Source organism: Lissotriton vulgaris, chromosome 4_1, assembly GCF_964263255.1.
Source record: "Lissotriton vulgaris chromosome 4_1, aLisVul1.2, whole genome shotgun sequence".
NCBI lineage: Eukaryota > Metazoa > Chordata > Amphibia > Caudata > Salamandridae > Lissotriton > Lissotriton vulgaris.
Genome location: NC_141691.1, coordinates 1186357822 through 1186379982, shown reverse-complemented (window position 1 = coordinate 1186379982; position 22161 = coordinate 1186357822). Strand labels below are relative to the sequence as shown.

General features: G+C 39.3%; 1 protein-coding gene across 1 annotated transcript in view; it reads left to right on the top strand.

Moving 5' to 3' along the window:
* CDH12 (cadherin 12) overlaps positions 1-22161 on the top strand; it is a 1369316-nt gene that overhangs the window by 82808 nt on the left and 1264347 nt on the right. The window contains exon 2 of the mRNA XM_086965412.1: positions 715-1130. Coding sequence (XP_086821538.1) covers positions 900-1130 — 231 coding nt within the window. The 5' untranslated portion in view covers positions 715-899. The remainder of the gene's footprint in view (positions 1-714; positions 1131-22161) is intronic.

Below are 22161 nucleotides of genomic sequence, written 5' to 3'. Positions count from 1 at the left end.
TCAATGTAGCTGGCAGCAGCAACATTGTAAATGCAAATATAGTTTATATATATTTGCCAGTATGTTCAGAACAGTGTGAGTGTTCCCATCTAATATTCCAAACTATCTGCTCAAGTGAAGCGTTCATAACGTTTTGTGGGATCTTTCTTCAAATCTTTCTTTTGGGAACTTTCTTTAAATTCGTACTAATATACACCTTATGTCATCTGTATTAGAAAGTGGGAAAATACGTTGCATATGCTGCTATGCATATAACAGAACGGTATACTTCAAAGTTACATGTCGTTATAATATGTCTGTGCTTTGTAACATTAGTAACTGCCTAAAGTAATGCATGCAACTCCCCTGTTTTATGTTGTGCATTCGAATAGTGTGTTTTTTTAACTGAAATAATGAATTGATATTAAAAATATAATGCATTTCTAAAAATGATACATATTCAATGAAATATTTAATGATGAAATAATTTTTTGTGTAAAGTTAACACTAACCATTAAATACTTGTGCTCTTTTCAATATTTTTCATCTAAAAATAGGTCCTCAATGATACGAGAAAAAAATATGTAGAATCGTTCTAATAACCTTATTTCACATAGTGTGATACATGTTGCCTTCTTCAGTTTGTTTGCATTTATCTTCAGGATATAAATGAGCAGTTCTTTATGATTACGCAATAATCCTCACATAACCTGGTCTTGTCATTTGCATTTTTAGGTGCCTCTAAATGGAATTAATTGTGGCCAAACTCTTTTTGTCACGAGGATTAACGTTTGCATTAGCAACTCACCAGTGAAGCCAGAGGTCAAGTGGTGGAGGCCATCAACAGACCAAACCTGGATCTTTGGTTCGGCCATACGTCCTGGAGTTTTTCGTTGTTTGCTGTTGGGAAGTTTTTGCCAATGCTTACAAGGAATTGTCTATCGCTGCTTCTTTGGGTCCTGTTTGATGGAGGTCTCCTAACACCATTGCAGCCTTTGCCACCACAGACTTCACCGGGCAAGCAAAGAGAACATGCCGCCCCTTTGCCAGGTAGACGGTCCCCCGCCCAGCGGGTCAAACGTGGCTGGGTGTGGAATCAGTTTTTTGTGTTGGAGGAATACATGGGCACTGACCCCCAGTATGTGGGAAAGGTAAAACAAAAATCTTTTTATTGTGATTAATTATAATACTATGTTAGAATAAAGAGAGCACACATATATTCTTGACTTAATAAGATCCTTTGAAGCTATGGAGGACATAGCCTTGATTTTTAAAACGTTTGTTGATTTAATAATAAGCACATTTTACACTTGCTTGGTATTGTTCCATTGTGCAGATCACCCGGAACCACTGCTTCAATTTGCTGTTCAGCCTGTATTTAAAGCGTTTTGTTTGAGTTTTGGAATTTGCTATTTCCCTCATTCATTGGACATGATCGTGTTGCACATTAACTAATCAACTCATTTGAATTTGCTGCTCTTGAATGAGATCAATATGGAATTGAAAGCTAATCACAATGGCTGCACATCAATGTTGCGTTTCTCATTGTGGCTGTACGTTTGCAAAAACTGTTGAGATATGACCCTCACACCAGTCAAAATGATCACCTTGATGAAAGCATTGTACCTTGTTGACCCTTAAGGAAATGAGTGCATTGGTTTTAAGATGCTGCTGTGGAGCTTAATAACATTTTTCATCACTTTGAGTGTAAGAGACATACATTGAATATAAAGGACCACAGCCTTATCCTTCATAACTAAAAATAATACTTCTGAATTTTCCATAAAATGTATTATTTTATTGATAAAAACTAAACATTGTATAAATGAGATTTAAAGTTGAGTAGTCAGTGATATACAATCACCACAAGCAATGGGACAATATGAAATAAATGCACTGTACATTTTTCTTTCATGTGCATTATATACTCTAATACGTTTTAATGCCAAAAAACAACCTTCTCCATTATCGAACGTACAGGGAGAAAAGACAAAACTGGTGATAATTTTTGTCCTGTGTCAGTCAAATTACCTTTATTCGATTCGATTAAAATCATACAAAGGACATAAAAACAGTATTATATACAAATAAAATAGAATTAAACAGTTTCTTTACAATCGAGTTCATTTGACATGGTATTACAATAAAAACAATTTTAAAATCACTAAAAACGGGTTATACACACTGATTTGACAGGTTCTTACATCTTCTTGATCTGACCGATCATAATTTTTGTCCTGTGTCAATGTTCCCATATTTTCGGTATTGGAAATGTAAAACGACCTGCAAGGTATGAGAATTCTACTCCTGAATCAGTGTTATATTTTTCATTTTAAATAACTGAGTCAACTGGAAAGCTATGCCTTTCCCATTTTTCTTTTACTATTTCAACTCAACAGTGCACAGCAGGTAAAGGCCTGGTAGATATTCTAGTGTTTGGAGTTAGACAGATCTGGTTAGCAAATCTTTGCTGATGAAGTTGAGGTAAACTCCGAGATATACTGTAATTACTAATACCACACATTTCGGAATTTAGAGTATCACGGTAATTAATGCAATGACCTAAATATTCCTATGGTAAACTTAATCAGTGCAAACCTGATCGATATTTACCTGGTGTAATGTACAGTCAATACTGATGCTGGAGAAATCTGTTGTGGTTGTACCAAATTCCACAAACTAAAGACTACTGACTAGGTAAATTTACCTCAAACAGTGAATACCTACCTCACTGGTACCAGTGTTCCCCCGTGGAAATTCTCCCTAAAATTATAATGGCAGGTTCACACAATATCTCCGAAAAAACCTCTTGTGCAATGCCTAGTTTCAACAGTAAACGTAATTAACACGTCCTGTCCTTCTCAGATACAATGGTAGCTTAAGTCCCTCTTCTGTTTTCAGTGAATTCTTTTGCCAGTCAAATGTTCTTTTAGCCTGGGTAGAATGCACTGATTATATTTGTGTTACTTTTTTGTGGAAACGTAGTGCATTACATAACTTAAAATGGCATACACTTCTCTTCCATACACTTAGGTTTAATAATCTTAATGTGTTTGTGTTTTGATGAGTGCCTAATTTTATGCCTGTATTGGCCATTTTATGTGTCTGAAAGATTTTGTATGGCAGTTCCAACGTCTAGGACTCCTTTTCCAATCGTGGCTTTTAAGGTTATTCTGCCTTTGATGCTTTAAATCTCTTCTCAGTAGAAGATATTGGATAGTTGGCTACTTTCAGAAAAGCTGTGTTTGGCTGTCTATCACATGGTACTTGCTTGCATGTTTCTTTCCAAAAACAAATCAATTGGCCTTTCATATATCCCAGGATCTTTCTCTATTTTTTCTGTGGTTTAAAAATTTGGTTTATTGTACTTTTCAAGTTTTGTGTTTTAACGCACATACACATATTATGGGTTATATTAATATGATGGGAGTATATGATCACAGTGCTTATTATACATTTGTTGAGCTAGAAGAGCAATCATTAAGCCTGTAGGAGGTGCCATCTAGAATATTTCTTGGCCTGAAGAGGGGTTTAATACTTAGTCACCTTCAAATTATGTCTCATGTGTAGGCGTGACATTGGTAACAGAATCAAACAAAATATAATCCTGGTAATCAATACCATAACATATAGGTAGAATAAAAACAATAGCAAACCCACCCCTACCAGTGTGTGGTATTGTGTCATGATGTGTGAGGTAGCGTCTAGCAAGTAATGATGGCTACCATGTTTGCTGCTGGGTCTACGGAGTGTCTTCTGCAGTGTCTATGGTAGGTGTGTGCTGATCTCCAATGTCTGCTGGGGTTAAATTTGGATGTTTGTAGGTCTTCAGATGCTCATTCCATCTGTGTGCTGTAGGGTACACTTCTAAGTCCCTCCGTCTCCTCCCTCAATAATGTGAAGTGCTCACTAGTAGCACACTTTCTGACATTGTGTTTCCAGCACCCAATTTGAAGGGGCCTTCTTTGCCTTCCAGTGTATGGCAACACATCTCTTGGTTAGCACCAGATCTGTGAATTTGGAGATGGTTCTATTCAATGTGGATCTAGGGAATAAATCCAAAAGGCACATCTCAGGAGTTGAAGGTTCATTGTGTGAAACTCTATACAAATGTGTAGTCATCCACTTCCTGTAGTCCCTCAGGGCCTTGCAGTACTATACCATATGTGAGAAGTCTACCTTTATAGCGTCACATCATGGGCATCTGTTCGTGTTTACTCCTATCATTAGGTTCAGTCATCTGAGTGTAAGATAGGTGGAGTGTATCTAGTGTAAATAATCAAATTGTGTATTTTTTAATGTTGCTTTTCTAGAAAACTTTCTAGGAAAATGCATGTGCCCTGTAGCTTTCTCCTATTCCTTCCGTGTGTCCTGTAGCTTTCTCCCATTCCCTGTCTGTGAGTTCCCTGCCACACATTGCTCCCACCTGTCTCTGGCTACCAGTAGAGAAGGCCAAGATATACATATAAGTGACTTATAAAACAAAAGATCAATTTAATACACCCCCCATGGTAAACAATAGTTGCAGAGTATCATCAGCCAAAGGTTCCCTGTCAGCAGGGTCCCACATCTCCCTAATAGCTGTTATAAGTGCATCCTTAGTTTTGAAAACATGTGAGTGGTAATTGCTGGTCACTTATCATTGTATTGCATTTTTGGAATAACTATACAACTTGATTTTTGAAATGTCCTTGATTTTAACCTTTTCTTTCGTAATGTGATGACTTTTGTATTGCTGGCTTTATGTAATGGTTTTTAGTAACCAACATTAAATATTCATTCATTCATTCATTCATTCATTCATTCATTCATTCATTCATTCATTCATTATCATTGTGTCCATCGTTAGAAGTTTCCCTTCCCTGTAGCAATCTTCCATTGTCAACAATCTTGCATCCTCCCAGTGGAACAACTGATCCATCCAGTCTGGTGACCTTGCCAATAGTAAGCCCTCAATGAGGACAGTGGGGACATACATGGGAACTGCTTTTTTTTAGAAGCGCATCTGAGCCAGCATTTGAGTGCCACCTTCACCAACACTGGCATGATATGGTGAAGCAGGGTGTTGGTCCGGCCATCGCTCACCATGTTCGCTAGTTCCTCACGGTTCTGCCTGTCCATACATTGGGATAGCCATTGTACTTGGGATGCCCTATAGAAGGATTCAAATCTGGTTGCTCCTATTCCTTGCTCAGTTATGTGAGCCTTCAGGACCAGTGCATTCGCCCTGCATTGCTGTGCATCCCAAATGCAGTCTCAAAGTAGAACATCCAGATTCTTAAACCACTGGGGTCGAATCTACAATGGAAGGTTGTCAAAATGATAGAGCAGTCTAGGGAGCATTATCATTTTGTATAGTGCTAGGCGGCCCATCAGCGAGATCGGTAGTGTCAGTCAGAAGGTGATGTTGCCTTTAAGTGCAAATAACGCTGTTCCCAAGTTGCCGTCCAATACATCTGTGTCATTGTGTTCCTGAGTTCTAGGTGCTCTGGCTTGTGGGAATTGCGTGTGTCTACTGGGAATGCACAGGACTTCTCCCAAATAGTATGGAGGGCCAAAAGTATCCAAATTCATCAAATAATGGCAGCGTCCACTCTAGGTCCGGATTGCTGTCCCTGAAGAAGATCAAAATATCATCTTCAAACAGCTTAATGGCATGCCTGCGATCCTTGAGCAGTATCCCCTTGTCTGTGTGCTCCTCCCACATAACTACAGCAAAGGGTTCTATCGCCAATGATCATTGGAGACAAGAGGCAACTCTGTCTAGTCCTCCTGTATATTCCATAAGCAGAAACCCATACGAACACTCGCTGCTTGATGTGAGTATAACAGTTGGATCTAATGGGTCCATCAGTCTTCCATGTTCATGTGTTGGATTACCAATATTATATAACGCCAACTCAGCATGTCAAACATCTTTTTCTAAATCTATTGATAGCACCAGGGCTCCTAGATTGTCGTCACTCGGTCTCTCCTTGATTATCCAAAAGAGGCGCCTAATGTAGCCAGATGACTAACACTTTGCTCACAATCTTGATTGAGTTATGGAAACTCTTTATATCTGGGAGCACCCATAGTGACCCTGAGGAAACTCCAGTTTGCACAGAATTGTGCAGCTAGACTACTGATGGGTGTACCTAAAAATAAATCTGCCAAACAAGCCCTCAGAACCCTCCACTGGTTGCCGTTTGCTGCGAGAGTTAAATTTAAGGCTCTTTGTATAGCCCAAAGGACCTACTGGTGTCTGGGTCTAACCATTAACAGACCTCTCATTACTCCCTACCAACCAAGAAAATTCCTTTGCTCCTCCAATCACAATCTGGCAGCCACATTGAAAATAAATAGGTTGAGAAGTGGAGGCAGATCATTTACCTACAATGTAGCCAAACTTTAGAACTCGCTGCCCCCCCTTATCCGTGGCGAATCCTTATATCTTACATTCCGGAAACTGCTCAAAACATGGTTATACAATCAATCTACTTAACAATTGTACTGCTCTCTGGCTAGTCACAAGCGCTGGGCCGCCCCCCGGGTAGCTACGTGCTATATAAAAATCCAATATTATTAATAATAAATAATTTGTAGTCTGCATTTAGCAAAGCTAGTGGCCCATGGAACAGTCTATCCACAGGCTTATGAAGTGAAACTAGCACATCTTCCCATAATAATGGGTGGTAGAGTCCTCCCTTTTAGTGCTGTGGTGTACATTTTTGCAAATTGAGGCACCAGGAGGCCCGAGTAATTTGGGTTAAGTACTTTTTGTCCAACAAAACATTAACTTTTTTTAAGGGTTACATTTTCTCCAGTATATGTTTAGTTCATCTCTACTTTTCAGCCTGGATATGTAGACCTACCTGCATCAACACCAGAGTCCAGAGTCCAGTCTATATAATGAAGTCATCAAGAGGAATCTCAAGAAGAATCTCTCTCTGAAGGGAAAAGGCTACAGACTAGCACTGGCTGTGAATCAAGTTACTGGCACTCATTAGTGCACAATTTAAATTTGCTGGATCATTTAGATTTACCTGAACAGGGGGGTTATTTTCCTGGCTGAAAACTTTGCCAGTGGGTATGTGACATTCTCTTATAAAGTTATGTTTGGAAAAAAAGCGTTGATTTCAACTTCCCAAAGAGCCCTGTTGTTTTGGAGCATTGAAGCACATTCCAGATCTTTACAGGCTTTTCTTCTTATCTACTCGTTTGGAAGAAATGTTAAAAGATATCTGCATGTTTAAGTGTGAAAATAAATAACCTCATCATCAGAGCATTAAAATCACTACATGCTCAAAGCTTAAAGTAATCATCTCTGCTTCTACGTCTGAATGTAAGACCTGATCAAGATCATCTAATGGAGTTATGGGGCAGGAGGGGTGGACTAAATCTTCACTCAATATGAACAGAGCCAGTGTTCACTCCAAGGGCAAACAGGCTAGATACTCTATAGAGACATACACAGGACATCAAGCATCCAATTCTCAAAGCTATGGTGGTGATTTACTTTGTAATAGCACTGGCGTACTCCTACTGTTCAGGAGTAAGCCATGAGTACTACAGAGGTAGCTCACATGTACTCATAGCAATATTTTGAGAATAGGGATTTCTATCTTCCACCTTTGTCAGAGCAGGATCTTATATAATGCATTATCCAAGTACTTAAACATTGTAACTAAGACCATGATCCTACTTTGATATTTAGCACCCAGCTTCTGTTCTAGAAAAAGAGTCATTTTTGCAAGGATCTCTGTTCTCAGGACCAATGCTCTGCAACATGAGGGCAAGGTCTCTTTCCAACGTTCCTTTGTGTGACAGCTATACCATTCTAAATTCTCTCCTCTGTACACCGTCTTTCTTTTAGAATACCTTTCTACTACTGTTGATTGTGATGGGCACTCAGAAGTGAGCCTAAAATATAATTGTGTTCTAAAACCCTAACCTCATTTTCCTATTAAACAATTGATCATGTTTTGTTCCTGTTGAGTATATTTTCTGTGCTGTGGCATCCGTAATGCAATGTATACACACAGATTGTGCTGTCAACTTCCACCAATGTCAACCACCCAAATATTCAATTCCATAACTGCATGAGAGCTATTAGAAGCTAGATGGGCAAATAATGCCTCAAAATGTACTCGGAGAACACCGAGGTTATCCTTTTTGACCCACAATTCTGGAATACTATTTATTGGCCCACAGAATTAGGGGCACGCCCACCATCAGTCCAAAAAGCATAGAACTTGGGAGTTCTGATTGATGATAAATAAACTTTAGCAAATACGTCATTGCAGTTACTTCCTCATGTTTTAACACACTCAGAATTAATTAAATAGTCCTGCCTTTTATACACAGGTTCAAGCAAAACAGTGGTTACCCTACTAATTGTAGCCAAATATGATTACGGCAACAGACTTTACCGTAATTTCCAAAAGCAATATCTTAGCACAGAATGCAGCCTCTAGACTCCTACTGGACATCCCATAATTTCAGCCAGTTTCCCAAGCCATGAAAGGGCTTCACTGGCTACCAGTAGGAAAGCACATAACATTTATAGTTCTCTGCTTTACCTTTAAAGCTCTTTACAACTCAGGCCTGATCACTCAAAACACATTTTAACCTGGGGTGCACCCAGAAGGAACTTACGCTCAAAAAAATCTTTTCTGGTCACTGTCCCCGAATTTAAAAGGCAAAAATGGGGCTGCAGCTGTTTTGCCACAAGACCCTCCAAACTCTGGAATACCTTACTGCTCTCGACCAAAGTTGCTCCTTCTATACTAGTTTCTGAATGTTGTTGAAAACTTGGCTTTTTAACAATGAATACATTTCTCACTTCCACGTATGCAATGCTGTGCCAGCGCCAAGACACCCCCAGGTATTTGAGTGCTTTATAAATGTATTAAAATACCATATAGATTCAGTAGTTTCTTGACATATTTAATCACTCCCTTTTCGTAGAGTTTCCAATTGATCTGTAGTTGTATATTTCTAATAGCATCAGGCTGTACCTCCCTTTTGTGAAAGTTAAACACACACTCTTCCAGATAGAAAAAGTAGTAGTGGAAATTTTTTGCAATTGTATTATGACCTAATCAATGATAAAAGTGCCTATAAATTTAACTGATCTAATCACCAGTAACATTATTCCACCTAACATTCAATATTACATGTTGAACAGAAAAACTCTAGCTACTTTCCCTAGATGAAAACATAGTTATACGGTATGCATCATTTGCTATGAACACATCTTCTATAGTATTTCTCCCACTTTGAAATCAAATTAGAAAAACATATTTGGATCATGTAAGTTTGTATTTGAATAATAATTTTCATTGGACTTTTGACTGTAAATTTTATTCTGTCATGTTTAGTTACTTAATTTTGGTTCAATTCTCATGCAGAAATGTGGGGAGTACATCTTCCTAAGTGTCTCATATTTAAGAAATCTCAAAACCAAAACTGAATATCAACCGGGAATGCTAGCCTGTTTGTTTTAAAAACAAATTGCAAAAATATTCTGGATGGTGAGGTCAATCTCAGAGGCCATCATTAGAACCAGGGTTAACACCATTACAAATAACTGGAAAACTCTGTACTTCTCACCACAATATGCAGACTTAGCTATATAAAAAACATAATGATGAAATCAAATGTTACCTTTCCTTTTCTCATTCCATTCCGATCTTGCATTGTACATGCAGTGTATCTTGGTACCACCAAAGCTGTTGTGGCTGGAAACAACTGCAGTAATGCATGAATTAACAAAAGAATGGATTCATGAATAAGAAATCGAAAAATTCTCAAACCTCTGAGGGTTATCCCGAGATGGAACTAAGACTGAAAATTGAAGAAGCAGATTACACTGAAATAGGGGTCACAAACAGCCATGTTTTTTCAGATGTTTGCAGGCAGGCAAGACATTGTCCTGCATCGTGACATCAAAGGGCAGAGAGTTCTAAAGTGTATCAGTGAGACAGGAAGCAGTGCACTAGCAAATCTAGTGTGATGGGGAGCTGGAAAGGGAAGAATATTGATAGAAATGGAGCGAAGAGTATGAGTGTACCAATGTCGCAAAAATCAAGATTAGATAAAGATAGAGGTAAACTCATCGACTGATTCACGACAGAGTCTCAAACACTGGCAAAGCTTTGGTTAGCCTCAGCAATTTTTCAAGATGATCAGAAGTGCAAACTTGATAACTCAAATCCAGGTTGAGGTATGCAGCAGTGTTTTGAATGAGTTTGAAATTAGAGAGAAGATTTTTGTGATGACCAACATAGAAGGCATTATCTTAATCTAGTCTTAACTTGTATGATCAACTTTTAAAAAGTGACAGGTAGAAGCGGTAATATCATACTTAGGATCCTAAAAGGAAGTAAAGAGATTGAGGAGAATATGTTGAACTGTTATTTAATGCAAGAGGGTTATCCAAAATGAAACTTATATTGCACATTTTATGGAAGGAGTCCATTAAAGTCGGTCAACACACTTAGGGCCACATATTCAACAGAATTCAGGCCGTAGACTGGTCTTCATTCAGTTTCAATAAAATGAGGTTCATCTAGGTTTTTGACTGTCATCAAACATTCATGAAATGCTATCCATGTAACAAAGATATTAACATACAAAAGAACGATAATTTCTGTGTTGGTGTAAGAATAAAATGGAATATCTATAAGCAAAACCAAGAAAGTAACTTTAGTGTTAAAACGCATTTGGGTTATTGAAGACCCAGATGTCACCCGACAAAGGAAAGCCACGTAAAACTAGTGAACATCAAGTGGAGAGACAATGCTGCAGATTCTTCAACACAATGGGCCCGATTCACAAAGGTAAAGCAAGATGAAAGTCTGACTTTGTGACTGTTGGTATTCACAAAGGGCATTTACTACTCATGTATGCCCTTTGTGAATACCAAAAGTTGAACTTTACGACTTACGATATTTACAAAGGGCATTTACGAGAAGTAAGTGCTCTTTGTGAATACCGAAAGTCGTAAAGTTAGACTTCTGTCTCACTTTACCTTTGTGAATCAGGCCCAATGTTATTCCTGTCACATAAATAGACTGGTCCAAACACTCAACTGCTCCTGAAAAGACAGGCTAAAATAGTGATGTGAGAGGCTATGTTGAAGGGTGCTAAAAGATCTCGAAGGCTAAAAGTAGCTCTACCTCTTTTGTGAACAGTCATGCTGAGGATTTACAGTGCTGCCACCCGGTGTATTTGTCTATAAGTAAGTAAGTAAAGATTTTTTTAAGCGCACGTATACCTCAGTGTCTTGGCACTAGTGAAACCTTGGAAAGCAGCTAAAATGAAACAGAGTTATTTAGAAGAGGAGACAAAAAACCATATTTTGAACAACCTCCTATAGAGGGAATGAGTAGGTTAATCTTAGAGACAGAGTTCCAAAGTTTTCTGGCTAAGAATGAAAAACTCCTGCCTCCCAGGCGGGCCTTTACTTTTTGGATGACCCCCAGTTTTGCGAGAGAAGGTCCCAGATCTTGCCGCAGGGAGTACCACTTGAACGTATTTTGAAGGTATGCAAGGCTTTGTGCATCAAAGAAAAATCCTTGAATTTACCCTCTTGGCCATTGGCAGCCAATGCAATTTATAGGTCTTTTTTGAGACAGAACAGAACTTTGGCAGCTTCAGGAGAAGCTGATCTGGCGTGTTCTCTAAAGATTGTAACTTAGACTGAAGTTGTTTGTTTATCCCTAAGTATAGGCCATTACAATAGTCAAGCAGTTTCTTGCATCCAGACCGAGACATATCAATCAGTTATTGAAGTTTTTAGCCGCCAAGCCTTTCTCATCTGGGATTGATACAATTATTTGTGTATTGTCTGCATAATAAATGGTGGAAAAGCCAATGGATTGAATATGTTTTACTTGGGGAATTCTAACTTTACTACATCTAAATGCTTTTTGCGAATACCGAAAGTCATAAAAAGGCATTTAGTAGTAGTAGTTAGGAATCCTACCTTTACTACTACTAAATGCCTTTTGTGAAAACCAAAAGTCATAAAGTTAGGATTTTGAATCAATTTAGTAGTAGTAAAGTTAAGAGTCCTAACTTTACTACTACTAAATGCCTTCTTTGAATACCAAAAGTAGTAAGTTTAGGATTTTATCTCAGATTAGTTCTGTGAATCGGCCCGCACTGGTTGAAAGACTAGCATAGGACGTTATAGTTTTGCGCAGATGTTGACTGATGATAACTACATCCTGCAATATGATGTCACATATCAGGTTTAAGCCCATTTCTCTCAACCATATCCCATATTTTGCTTATAACAGGCCAGAGAATCTTTCTTTCCTCAAGGAAGAATACACAATCGATCAATAGGTGGCTCACTGAGTACCCAGCTTACAATGACACTGACCATGGTTCTGGGCTATTTTTGTATTGAACCATGGCTTCCACCATCCAGGGTTGATTCTAACCCTTAGCCATAGAATTTCATTTCGCAGAAACGTATCTGGGATTTTATATAAGTATGGGAAAATGCCCCAGCTAGTTTTCGACAGCGCATCGCCTGAAGATACTCTTTGTTTGACTAATTTGTACTGCTTCGCCTACTTCAAGGCACATGTCAGGGACTCGCAGATGCTTTAACATTACTGGCTCAGGGTTCTTCTTATCGGGGAAGATTGACATTACCTCGGGTAAAAATTACACCGATAGTTTATCGCTGGCGACTCTGTTCTTAATAAAAAAATAAAAGTGCAAGGCACTTGCATCTGCTAGAGCACTCCAGGCTATAGTTCTCAACTCCCTTCTTACAGCTTGGGTCATCACATTTTTGGGTAGATGAACTGAACAATTTCAAGGAGCAACTTTCTACACCTTGCCATGGGACCCGCCTATTTTTTGTCAGCACCTCCGCTCTCATCACATTTATTGTAACAAAATTAAATGCCATGTGTTCATAATTCACATACAAGAATTCAACTAGATATGAGCAAGTTTCAGAATTGAAAATGTTATGTCATGCAGCTTGAGAAACAATGTTTATCTTCATGCCCACTGTATTTTGGGACATAATCCATTCATCTGGGATTATCTGTAAAAGGATAGAATAACAACGTGCAGGGGTTGGTTTCAGTCACAAGAACATGTCCATTTTCATACGCTGCTGGTATAGTGACTATGGTGTGTTGTGTCAACCTTCAGTGTGAGACTTTATCATACACACTACCACACTCTCCTCTCCAACACCAAACACAAAATAAATCCATAAATATAAGAGTGGAAAAATACCCAACATCTCTGTCAATAGGGTGATAAAAACTAAGCAAAAGACAAAAAACACCTCATAACTAACTTCACTTATATCAAGTTCAATAGAAGAAAAAACAAAATCATGCACAAATAGTCTGTGTTGCAGAACAGACAAACTCCCACGTGTGCTTGTTCTCAGAAAATATAACGGAAGATGAAATCATGCAAAAATGATCCGTGCAACTACACCGACGGCAGGGCTGGACTGGCTACCGGGTGTTTTGGTGTGCTGCCAAGCTGGGAGCTGATTTCACTGCGGTGGGGGCTGATTTTGTTTATGGGGACCTGCGTGTGCTTCTAAATAAACAAAGCGAATGGTTTTAAGCACAGGTAGGTCCCCATCAACTAAATCAGCCCCCAGCACCAAAACCCCCGGTAGCCAGTCCGGCCCTGACCGACGGTATCACCGGTGTACTGATTCTCCAACTCCTTCTAGCTGCCATGTCTATGATCAAACCTTTTCAAGCCATTCACTTCAGTTGATAATACAAGTGTCAAGGGGGGCATGTGTTTATCCCAACTCAGATCATTTAAGAAAAAAGACTGTAATTCACAATTGTTCAGATGGAACTTGGTAGTTGGCTTAATACCTTATAGGCTTTAACTGAAAAATATTTTCCTCCTAGTTGGGCTTTTTTGCGACTAGGCCGATGGCAGATTGCAAAACACTCCTAGGAGTATATTTGGTAACATGGGCCATGAGAACAAGGGTACTAGAACCTTTTATCACTTTATGTGCCAGCCATAAAGCTAAAACATACCCTCTGCTTAACTGGAAGCCAGTGCAATTTACACATGCTTCAGTGATGTGTTGAATTTACACATTCCAAGAGCAAGCTGAAATCTGCATTCTGGATCAGTTGACACCTTAACAATTTTTTATCCCGCAAGCCAAAATAGCAGGCACTGACTTAGTTGATCCTAGGAAGAATGGATAATAAAACTATCATAGCTTGAAACTCTGACAGAATGACTCTGATACTGTTCATGAGGATTCTCATTTGGTAGGAGCATGCAGTCACCACATTATTCACTTGTGTTTACAAACTCTTTGTATATCCTAAAGCCTAAATTTGTTATCACATTGGCTGAGTTAGGTGGAGACCTTACGTTTACAGGACAGAAACTGTTGCTCCATAAAGAGTTATGTCCACATATAAAAATGACTGGAAAATACCTGTTTCATTTGATAATGTTTTTACTCATTCAGAAGTGGATAACAACAAGGAAGGGCTTAAGATATTGCCGAAGTTCCTCAGTAGAACGATTGAAGCGCACCAAAACCTGTGTGTCTTCAGCCTATGCCATAAGGTCCACACCAGGGGATTCCAACCTGTTCTACAGCTAGAGCTACTTCTGAGCCATAAAAATTCTATTGAGCTACTAAGTACCATAATAACCATTAGAATAGTTACCACATCAGACAACATCTTCAGATGATCATATTCATGAAACTAACACACTTACACTTTAACTTGATTTACTTTAATTTTCTTTCCCATACCCAGGCTTACACACACAGTGCAACTGACATTGACGAATGGGTGTAATTGTATAATTTTTTTTCATGTACAATTCCTTGACTATTTTACCTAATTATGATTTTGTAGTGAAATTCAATTTGGCTGTGGCTCACTGCACTTTTTTCATTCTCCAAACATGCACACCACATTAAAAAGTCTGTGAAGATACTGACAGGAAAGTGATTGGAATAGAAAATAGTGCTTTACATGACATTTTCAACTCTATCCATGTATTCTCCGCTGATATGTAGCAGAGCTTGTTAATGCAAAATGAGCGCTTAGGTAAAGAAATTAGACACAATAGCGTAACGTGAAATTTAGGATTTTCACTAGCATTATTAAAATTTCTCCCAATTGCTTACTAACAATTTGGGTTCTACTTTATTATAAATAGGCAGATAGTTTGGCTGCATGGCATTTGGTCATGTTGGAGTCTTATCCTGTCAGGCAAACTGAGGGGGATATGTAAAATGAAGTGGCGGAGCGCGTTGTTAGCCTCCTGGACTTAACAACATGCTCCGCCACTTCGGACACGCAAGGCTGCACCATATTTACAAGAATGTGGTGCAGCCTTGCATTTCCCCCTTCAATGGCGCTAAGTTTAAAGTATTAGCACCAACGCAGGCACCCTTGCACCAAAGAGCAAGGGTGTCTGTGGGCAGGGAAAGATTGATTATGTGTAGGACGGTGTCCCTTCCTGCACATAAACAATCCTAATATACATAAAAAATCTAAAATACATAAACAATCCTAAAATACATAAACAATCCTAAGTGCTTGCTGCACAAAACAATAAACAATCCTAAATGCTTGCTGCTTCTGTCCTGGAAATCTAAAATGCATAAATAATCCTAAAATACATAAAATACATAAAAATACAATACATAAAATATAAACAGTAAACAATATAAAATATATAAAACAATAAACAATATAATATAAAACATTAAACAATATAAAATAAAACAATAAACAATATAGAATATATAAACAGTATAAAATCCATAAACAATCCTAAATGCTTGCTTCATAAACAATAAACAATCGTAAATGCTTGCTGCTTCTCTCCTGGAAGTGAGAGGACTGGACTTTGCTCTTTACATTCTGCTTTCTAAGTTTCTCCAAGGGTTTGAGTTGAGCTTGCCTCCTGTTGGAAGTCTCAGGGCCATTAAAGGCTTCACCTGCAGCACCTGGGTTCATCTGCTGAGAGCCCTACTCTGCCAAGTGGTGCCAATTCCAGCTCTGGCCCTTGGAAGTGAGTTTCTGTGCTAAAAGAACAAACCAACGCATCAACTCCAGGGTCACTTTGGAACTTGCGCAATCTCTGCAAAACTTGATGCATCGTCTCTGCCTTCAACGAAGCTGTGGTCCCTGCTCGATATAATAACAGTGACTTACAATGCAAACCCTGACTTTATCACAGTGCCTAGGAAGGACTGCCACCACGTGAGTCTTGAGCACCGCTTCACTGAAGTCCATGATGCTCTGCTCTGACGCAGCAATCAACGCATCGTGGCTTGACCTTCGACACTACATTGACACAGCACCGCCATCAGAACTGACACCTTGCTGAAAGTAATGCATCACTTCCTGTGCCCAATGCATTGTCCATGGAGGCCGACTTCATCATCGACACTGCATAGCAGTAAGGAATCGAGGTATTACACCTGCAATCAATGCATCACTTCCCCTGTGCCTTGCTTCATCCCTGGAAGTTAGGCACTTAACGACACTGCACTGCCTCCAAGAACCAATTCATCACTTACTACAAGCAATACAAAATACCTCTGCATTTGGAGAGGGATACAATATTAACCCCTTCGATGCTGATGACGAGCTCAGCTCATCATCAGCCACGGGTGACGTGTGCGGATGACGAGCTGAGCTCGTCATGTAACGCGGTTATTAGAAAACAGCCGCACAGCGCAAAAATAACCGCAGCAGCGATGCGGTTAAGCAAATGGGCCTCAGGCCAATTTGAAGCTATTGACCACAATATTTGGTATGAGTATGTACATCTTAGTGATTTTTTAACTAAACACAGCCACCTCTTGTATGATACCTAATGCACATAACATTTCCTGTACCTTACAGTGAATCTCATAAGAACCAACATTTAGTGCCATCATAAATTAGTGATTTCTGATAATTTGGTTTGTATGCTGTCACTGTAAGATTTGTTAACTGATTTGTACTTAGTTTATACAGCAATTTATCTCAGATGTAATCATTAAAGTGATTTATTGATTTTATTTCTCTTGCTGTCTACACAAACTTTTCTAGCCTGGTGCATATGTCTCCTTGTAAAAAAATTGATATTAAAATATAATAATTCTCGCTGTATCCTGCCTTTGGAATTGTCTTTGGGAATGTAACTGTAAATTGTAATTGTAAATTGTATTTATATAGCGCTTATTATAATACCTGACGAGGCATAAACCTTTTCTAATGCTGGCATCTATAATATATTTGACTAAAGTAAGTAATGAGGAGAACTGCCGGAATCGTTTAGTTCAGGAAATTGTACTCTTTTTCAGGAATTTGCACTCTTTTTAGAAGTATCTTTACCTATATTTACAGTGCTATGGAACCATCATTCAGGCGTGCTGGCCATTATCTGTGTGTGTGAGGTTAGATTCTTTGCCCCACACCTCTTGCTTAGTGAGCAAAACATATTTTACTTTATCTTAAACACCCACAACAAGATTGTGTGCATGTTAACGTGATTAAGTGATGTCACTTTGAATGCCAAAATATTGTCCACATTATAGACATATGTATTGTCTTATTGGGTGTATTTATTCTATTATTAGTTTAGATTCGGTGATATTTTTGTAAACGTTGTTTAGAGCACAACATTTATGTCAGACAGACATTCCGTCAAAGGTAATCTGCCACTTCGATGCCAGGTGGTCAGAAGGATTTGGCCTAGACCTTCTTTCTTAAGTGGACCGTGGTTTCAACCCCATCGCTTCTTACTTGGCCAAATTATCCTTAATGAAAACAAATTAACTTTTCACAAAAGAAAATAATACCATTGCACACTGACAAATGGTCATAGCAGTTATACTAAAATGGTCATAGCGGTTATACTCTGTAGTAAAGAAAACAACCGACGTATTGCTGGCTCTTGTTCTCACTGTATTCTTACCCCAAGTAGATACTGGTTCTGAGAACGGCAGCTATTTTTTTAATTTGATTTTCCGTATGTTGCATCGTTAATCACATATGCAGGTGTAAATTCTGAGGTACCGTGTCTTACATTTCCTATAGTTCCCTGAAGGGGGTTAGGTCTTGATCTCACCCAAACCAGTAACTGTGAGGCACACAGGAAGAAAGACTTTGGGTCATCTTTGTTTGAAAAAGCGAGTACAGATTCTTAGTTAGCTTAGTTATTGTGCTTTACGGGACGCGTCTCTAACATGACCCATAGAGGCCATTTGTAATGAATACACCAAAACATTTGCTACTTTTCAAATTTTTTACATAACCTGGCTATTGCATTTTACCATTTACAAATCACCCTCAGGTCTAGATTTCAGCTATTTGTTAGTTTGGTAGATTGGCCTTTGTAGTAAGGAGGTCCACTAAGGAAGGTTGAAGTACAGGAATCTTTATTGAAGTTAGTTACATGTAGATACTTCCAGTACAGCAGGTAGTTAGGATCTGTGGAGCAGCCCCACCAGGAGCAGCCTGCATGCGGCTAAACCCATTCTCAACTGTCACTTCCAGCCTCTCAGGCACCCAACATTCCAATTGCATCATAACTCGAACATTCCGTGCAGCACACAAACAAACACCCCGGCTGAGCAGGGGATGTAAAAGGCATAACAAGAACATGAGTGGGATACTACAGCCTTTTATCCAGTTTTTGTATTTGCATGCAATATGGGTGTGTTACTGTCTGTGGAGGAACAGCCTGGGTTGTTGCCCTTAAAGCAATGGCAGCACCTCCGCTAAAGCAGAAGAGCGTTGCCCACTGAACAAAAGGGAAAATACAATTATATTAACTATTGTTACAATCATTTTAATTCACCTATTTCAGTCATTGGCTCTCGGGTGGGGCGGGGATGGCCAGAGCAGGGCGAGGAGTGGTTTACTCTCCCTAAAAGCACACAACTGCTTGGCTGGCCCTCTTGGGCCGGTCAAACAGTCCTGCACACTTTGCATCTCCCCACCAGTCTGCATTACACAGCCTGGTGAGGAACATGCAAAGCCTCCCATTCTCCTTCTGAGCGCCGAACCACGATGCTTAGAACAATCACAACACGGCATTGCAGCACTGTGATTGGCTCAGGGGAGCTTGGGAACCCGGGCACTTCCTGCTGCGGCTCAGACTGCAGGAAGAAGGAAGATGACAGAGGAGAGGCAGCGGCCAGCTGTTAGAGGTAAGTGTTTTTTTCTTTTTTCATCATTTCTCCCCCTGCCCCCACCACACTGGTCCGGTAGCAGCTGCTACTGCTTTAAAATGTAAGCGGGCTCTGACAGTTTTGCTCTATAGTTTGAATATGGCCTCTTTGGATACCTACTTGTTGTTTTATATGGATCGTGCTAATTAACATGCCTGTTGTGATGAGGCATTTTAGCAACCGTTGCAGCTGCCAAAGTAGCCCATTCAACATATTTCAGTATTTAGACAGAAAATAGAGAATTAGGGCGAACATTCTCAAAATGGATAAATAAGGGCCATCATTCTAAAATGGAGGAGCTAGGAACAACATCTGCTTAGACAGAGAAGTTAGGGACAGCATTTGCAAATTCCAACTTCAACTATGGTTGAAGTGAAGTAGGAAACAAAGACAATGTTGGTTGCCATGCACATTTGAAACATTTGTTTTGAATGCAAACATGGACTCAAAATTCCAAGAAATTTGAACCATAAATTAATTGGGGGAATCGTAGTAAATGCTGACTGCATCAAAATCAAGACCTGAGTATCAACATGCAGTTTTTCTTCTGCGAGAGATGTAATGACCTGGTTCCTCTCCGTAACAGTACTGTAAATTCAACAGATATATATCTAACTTTGGAGGAACCATCCTTACAAATCTGCATTTACAGAGAGACAAACATGGTAATTTCTATAAAGGGAGCAAGTGCTGTGAAAGCTTGAGGTCTTACATTTTTCGCTGCTGCAAGGGCTACTATTTTCTACTGTATGCATAATTAAGGTTGCCTAGACCAGAGTTCTTGTTCCTTACAGTTGTATAGTGGCTTATGGATGTAGTCCATTATTAGTAAGTGTATATTGAGTGAAAGAAAAGCTTGATTTAAGTAGCATGGCAAAAAATAGTTCTTTGTGTCTAGTTGTTTTGTTGGTTGGAGCTGCTATTTTGTTGAAATCTGTACAACTTCCACTTTTTCTCTACATACATACATACATACATACATACATACATACATACATACATATACATACATACATACATACATACATACATATACATACTTATATATAAATATATATATATATATATATATTCCACACTCTCCGGTGCCGTTTCCCATACGGCGGAAAAACACCGGTACTGCAGCCACAGTTTTGCTTAAAACGTGTTTATTTCAGGCAACACAAACACCCAACACGTTTCGAAGTTAACGCACTCCTTTCTCAGGGGTAACATACATATACATATATACAGCCTTGAGTATGTGCCTTCTTCTTTGTTGGAGCAGGATTGTGCTTTCTATTGTTATTCAATGTCAGCGGTTGACACTGCTCATGTAACACCAGTTGATTCTGGGCTTTCCTTTTTGACCGCAATGGATGTTGGAGGAGCATGGTAATGCTATGTGGGGAAGCCCCCAGAGAGTTTGCCGGGAAGTAGACTAAGGATGACCGCAGGATGGAATTCAAGATCCTCAGAGCCGGGCGGCTTTTCCGACTACCCGCATGAGGTCAACGTTTCCCCAGTCTAGAAATGCCTTACTCAGTAGACACCGACCCTACTGTCCGTTTTCAAACCATTTTGAATACCATTCTTGAAAGAGCACAGGAGATGGGTTGGATAGATGAGCAAACTCATAGAATCTTGACTGTTCAACACCCCAAGAGACCTCATATATACATGGTGCCCAAAATGCACAAGAATCCAACAGACCCCCCATTCAGGCCAATGTTGGCGGGATGTGGGTCTCTGCATGAACCTTTAGGCAAGTTTTTAGATCACTACCTACAACCATTAGTACAGCAATGGAGTACGTACATACAAGACACCACAGACTGTTTAAAAAGGATCAGTGAAGTCATCATAATACCAGAAGAAAACATTTTGTTATGCACTGTGGATATATCAGCTTTATATACCTCCATCCCTCATCAGGAGGGTATAGAGGCAGTGGAATGGATGTTACTACAGCATGATTATGATGAAGGCACCAATGTTTTTCTCCTAGAGTTGTTACATTTTTGTTTGTACCATGGATATTTCAGATGGCAAGACAGTTTTTACCTCCAAAGGACAGGCACTAGCATGGGTTTTACTAGGGCACCGACTTTTGCTAATATATTCATGGCAAAGTATGAGAATGAAAACATTCTGCAGAATTCCCAATGGTCACAACATCTTAAGCTTTACGTCAGGTATATTGACGACATCCTAATGGTGTGGGATGGTCCACATGCAGTGCTAGAGAACTTGCTGACTGAGTTAAATTGCTGTCATGACCAAATCAAGATCACATATTCCATTGATGAACAAGCCATCAACTATCTGGATATACTCATAGAAAACAAGAGAGATGGTCTATACACAAGATTATACAAAAAATCTACGGACCGAAATAGTGCATTACACTATAGCAGTTTCCACACTTTGTCTTCAAAAAACCACCTACCTTTTTCACAGTTCTTACGTGCACGTAGAATTTGCTCACAGGAGGAACAAGGTATCCATGAGATGGAGATAATGGTTCAGGCATACAAAGAGAGAGGCTATCCCGAAGAGGTATTACAACAGGCTAAACTAAAAGCTATTCAGAAAGACAGACAAGAACTATTGGTAAAAACCGTTAAACAACCACTTCAGAGGGAGGTATTTGTAATCAAACACTCCACATCGAGCAGATTCATTAAGAAAAGTATCTTGAAAAGATGGGAAGTGATTGAACAAGAGACTGATTTTAAAGAAGTGTTTTTTGACAAACCATTGTTTGCACATACCAGATCCAAGAATTTAAAAGAGATATTAAAACAATCCCAGACCAGAACAGGCAATGTTCGACATAGAGGCATGGTGAAGTGCCACAATTGTGGCCACTGCGGCAACGCAATGGTAGGGGATGTTTTTACACACCCACAGACAGGCAAGCACATACAGCTGAGGCACACGTCAGATTGCAATACCAGTATGGCAGTCTATGCCATTAAATGCCCTTGCGGGCTGGT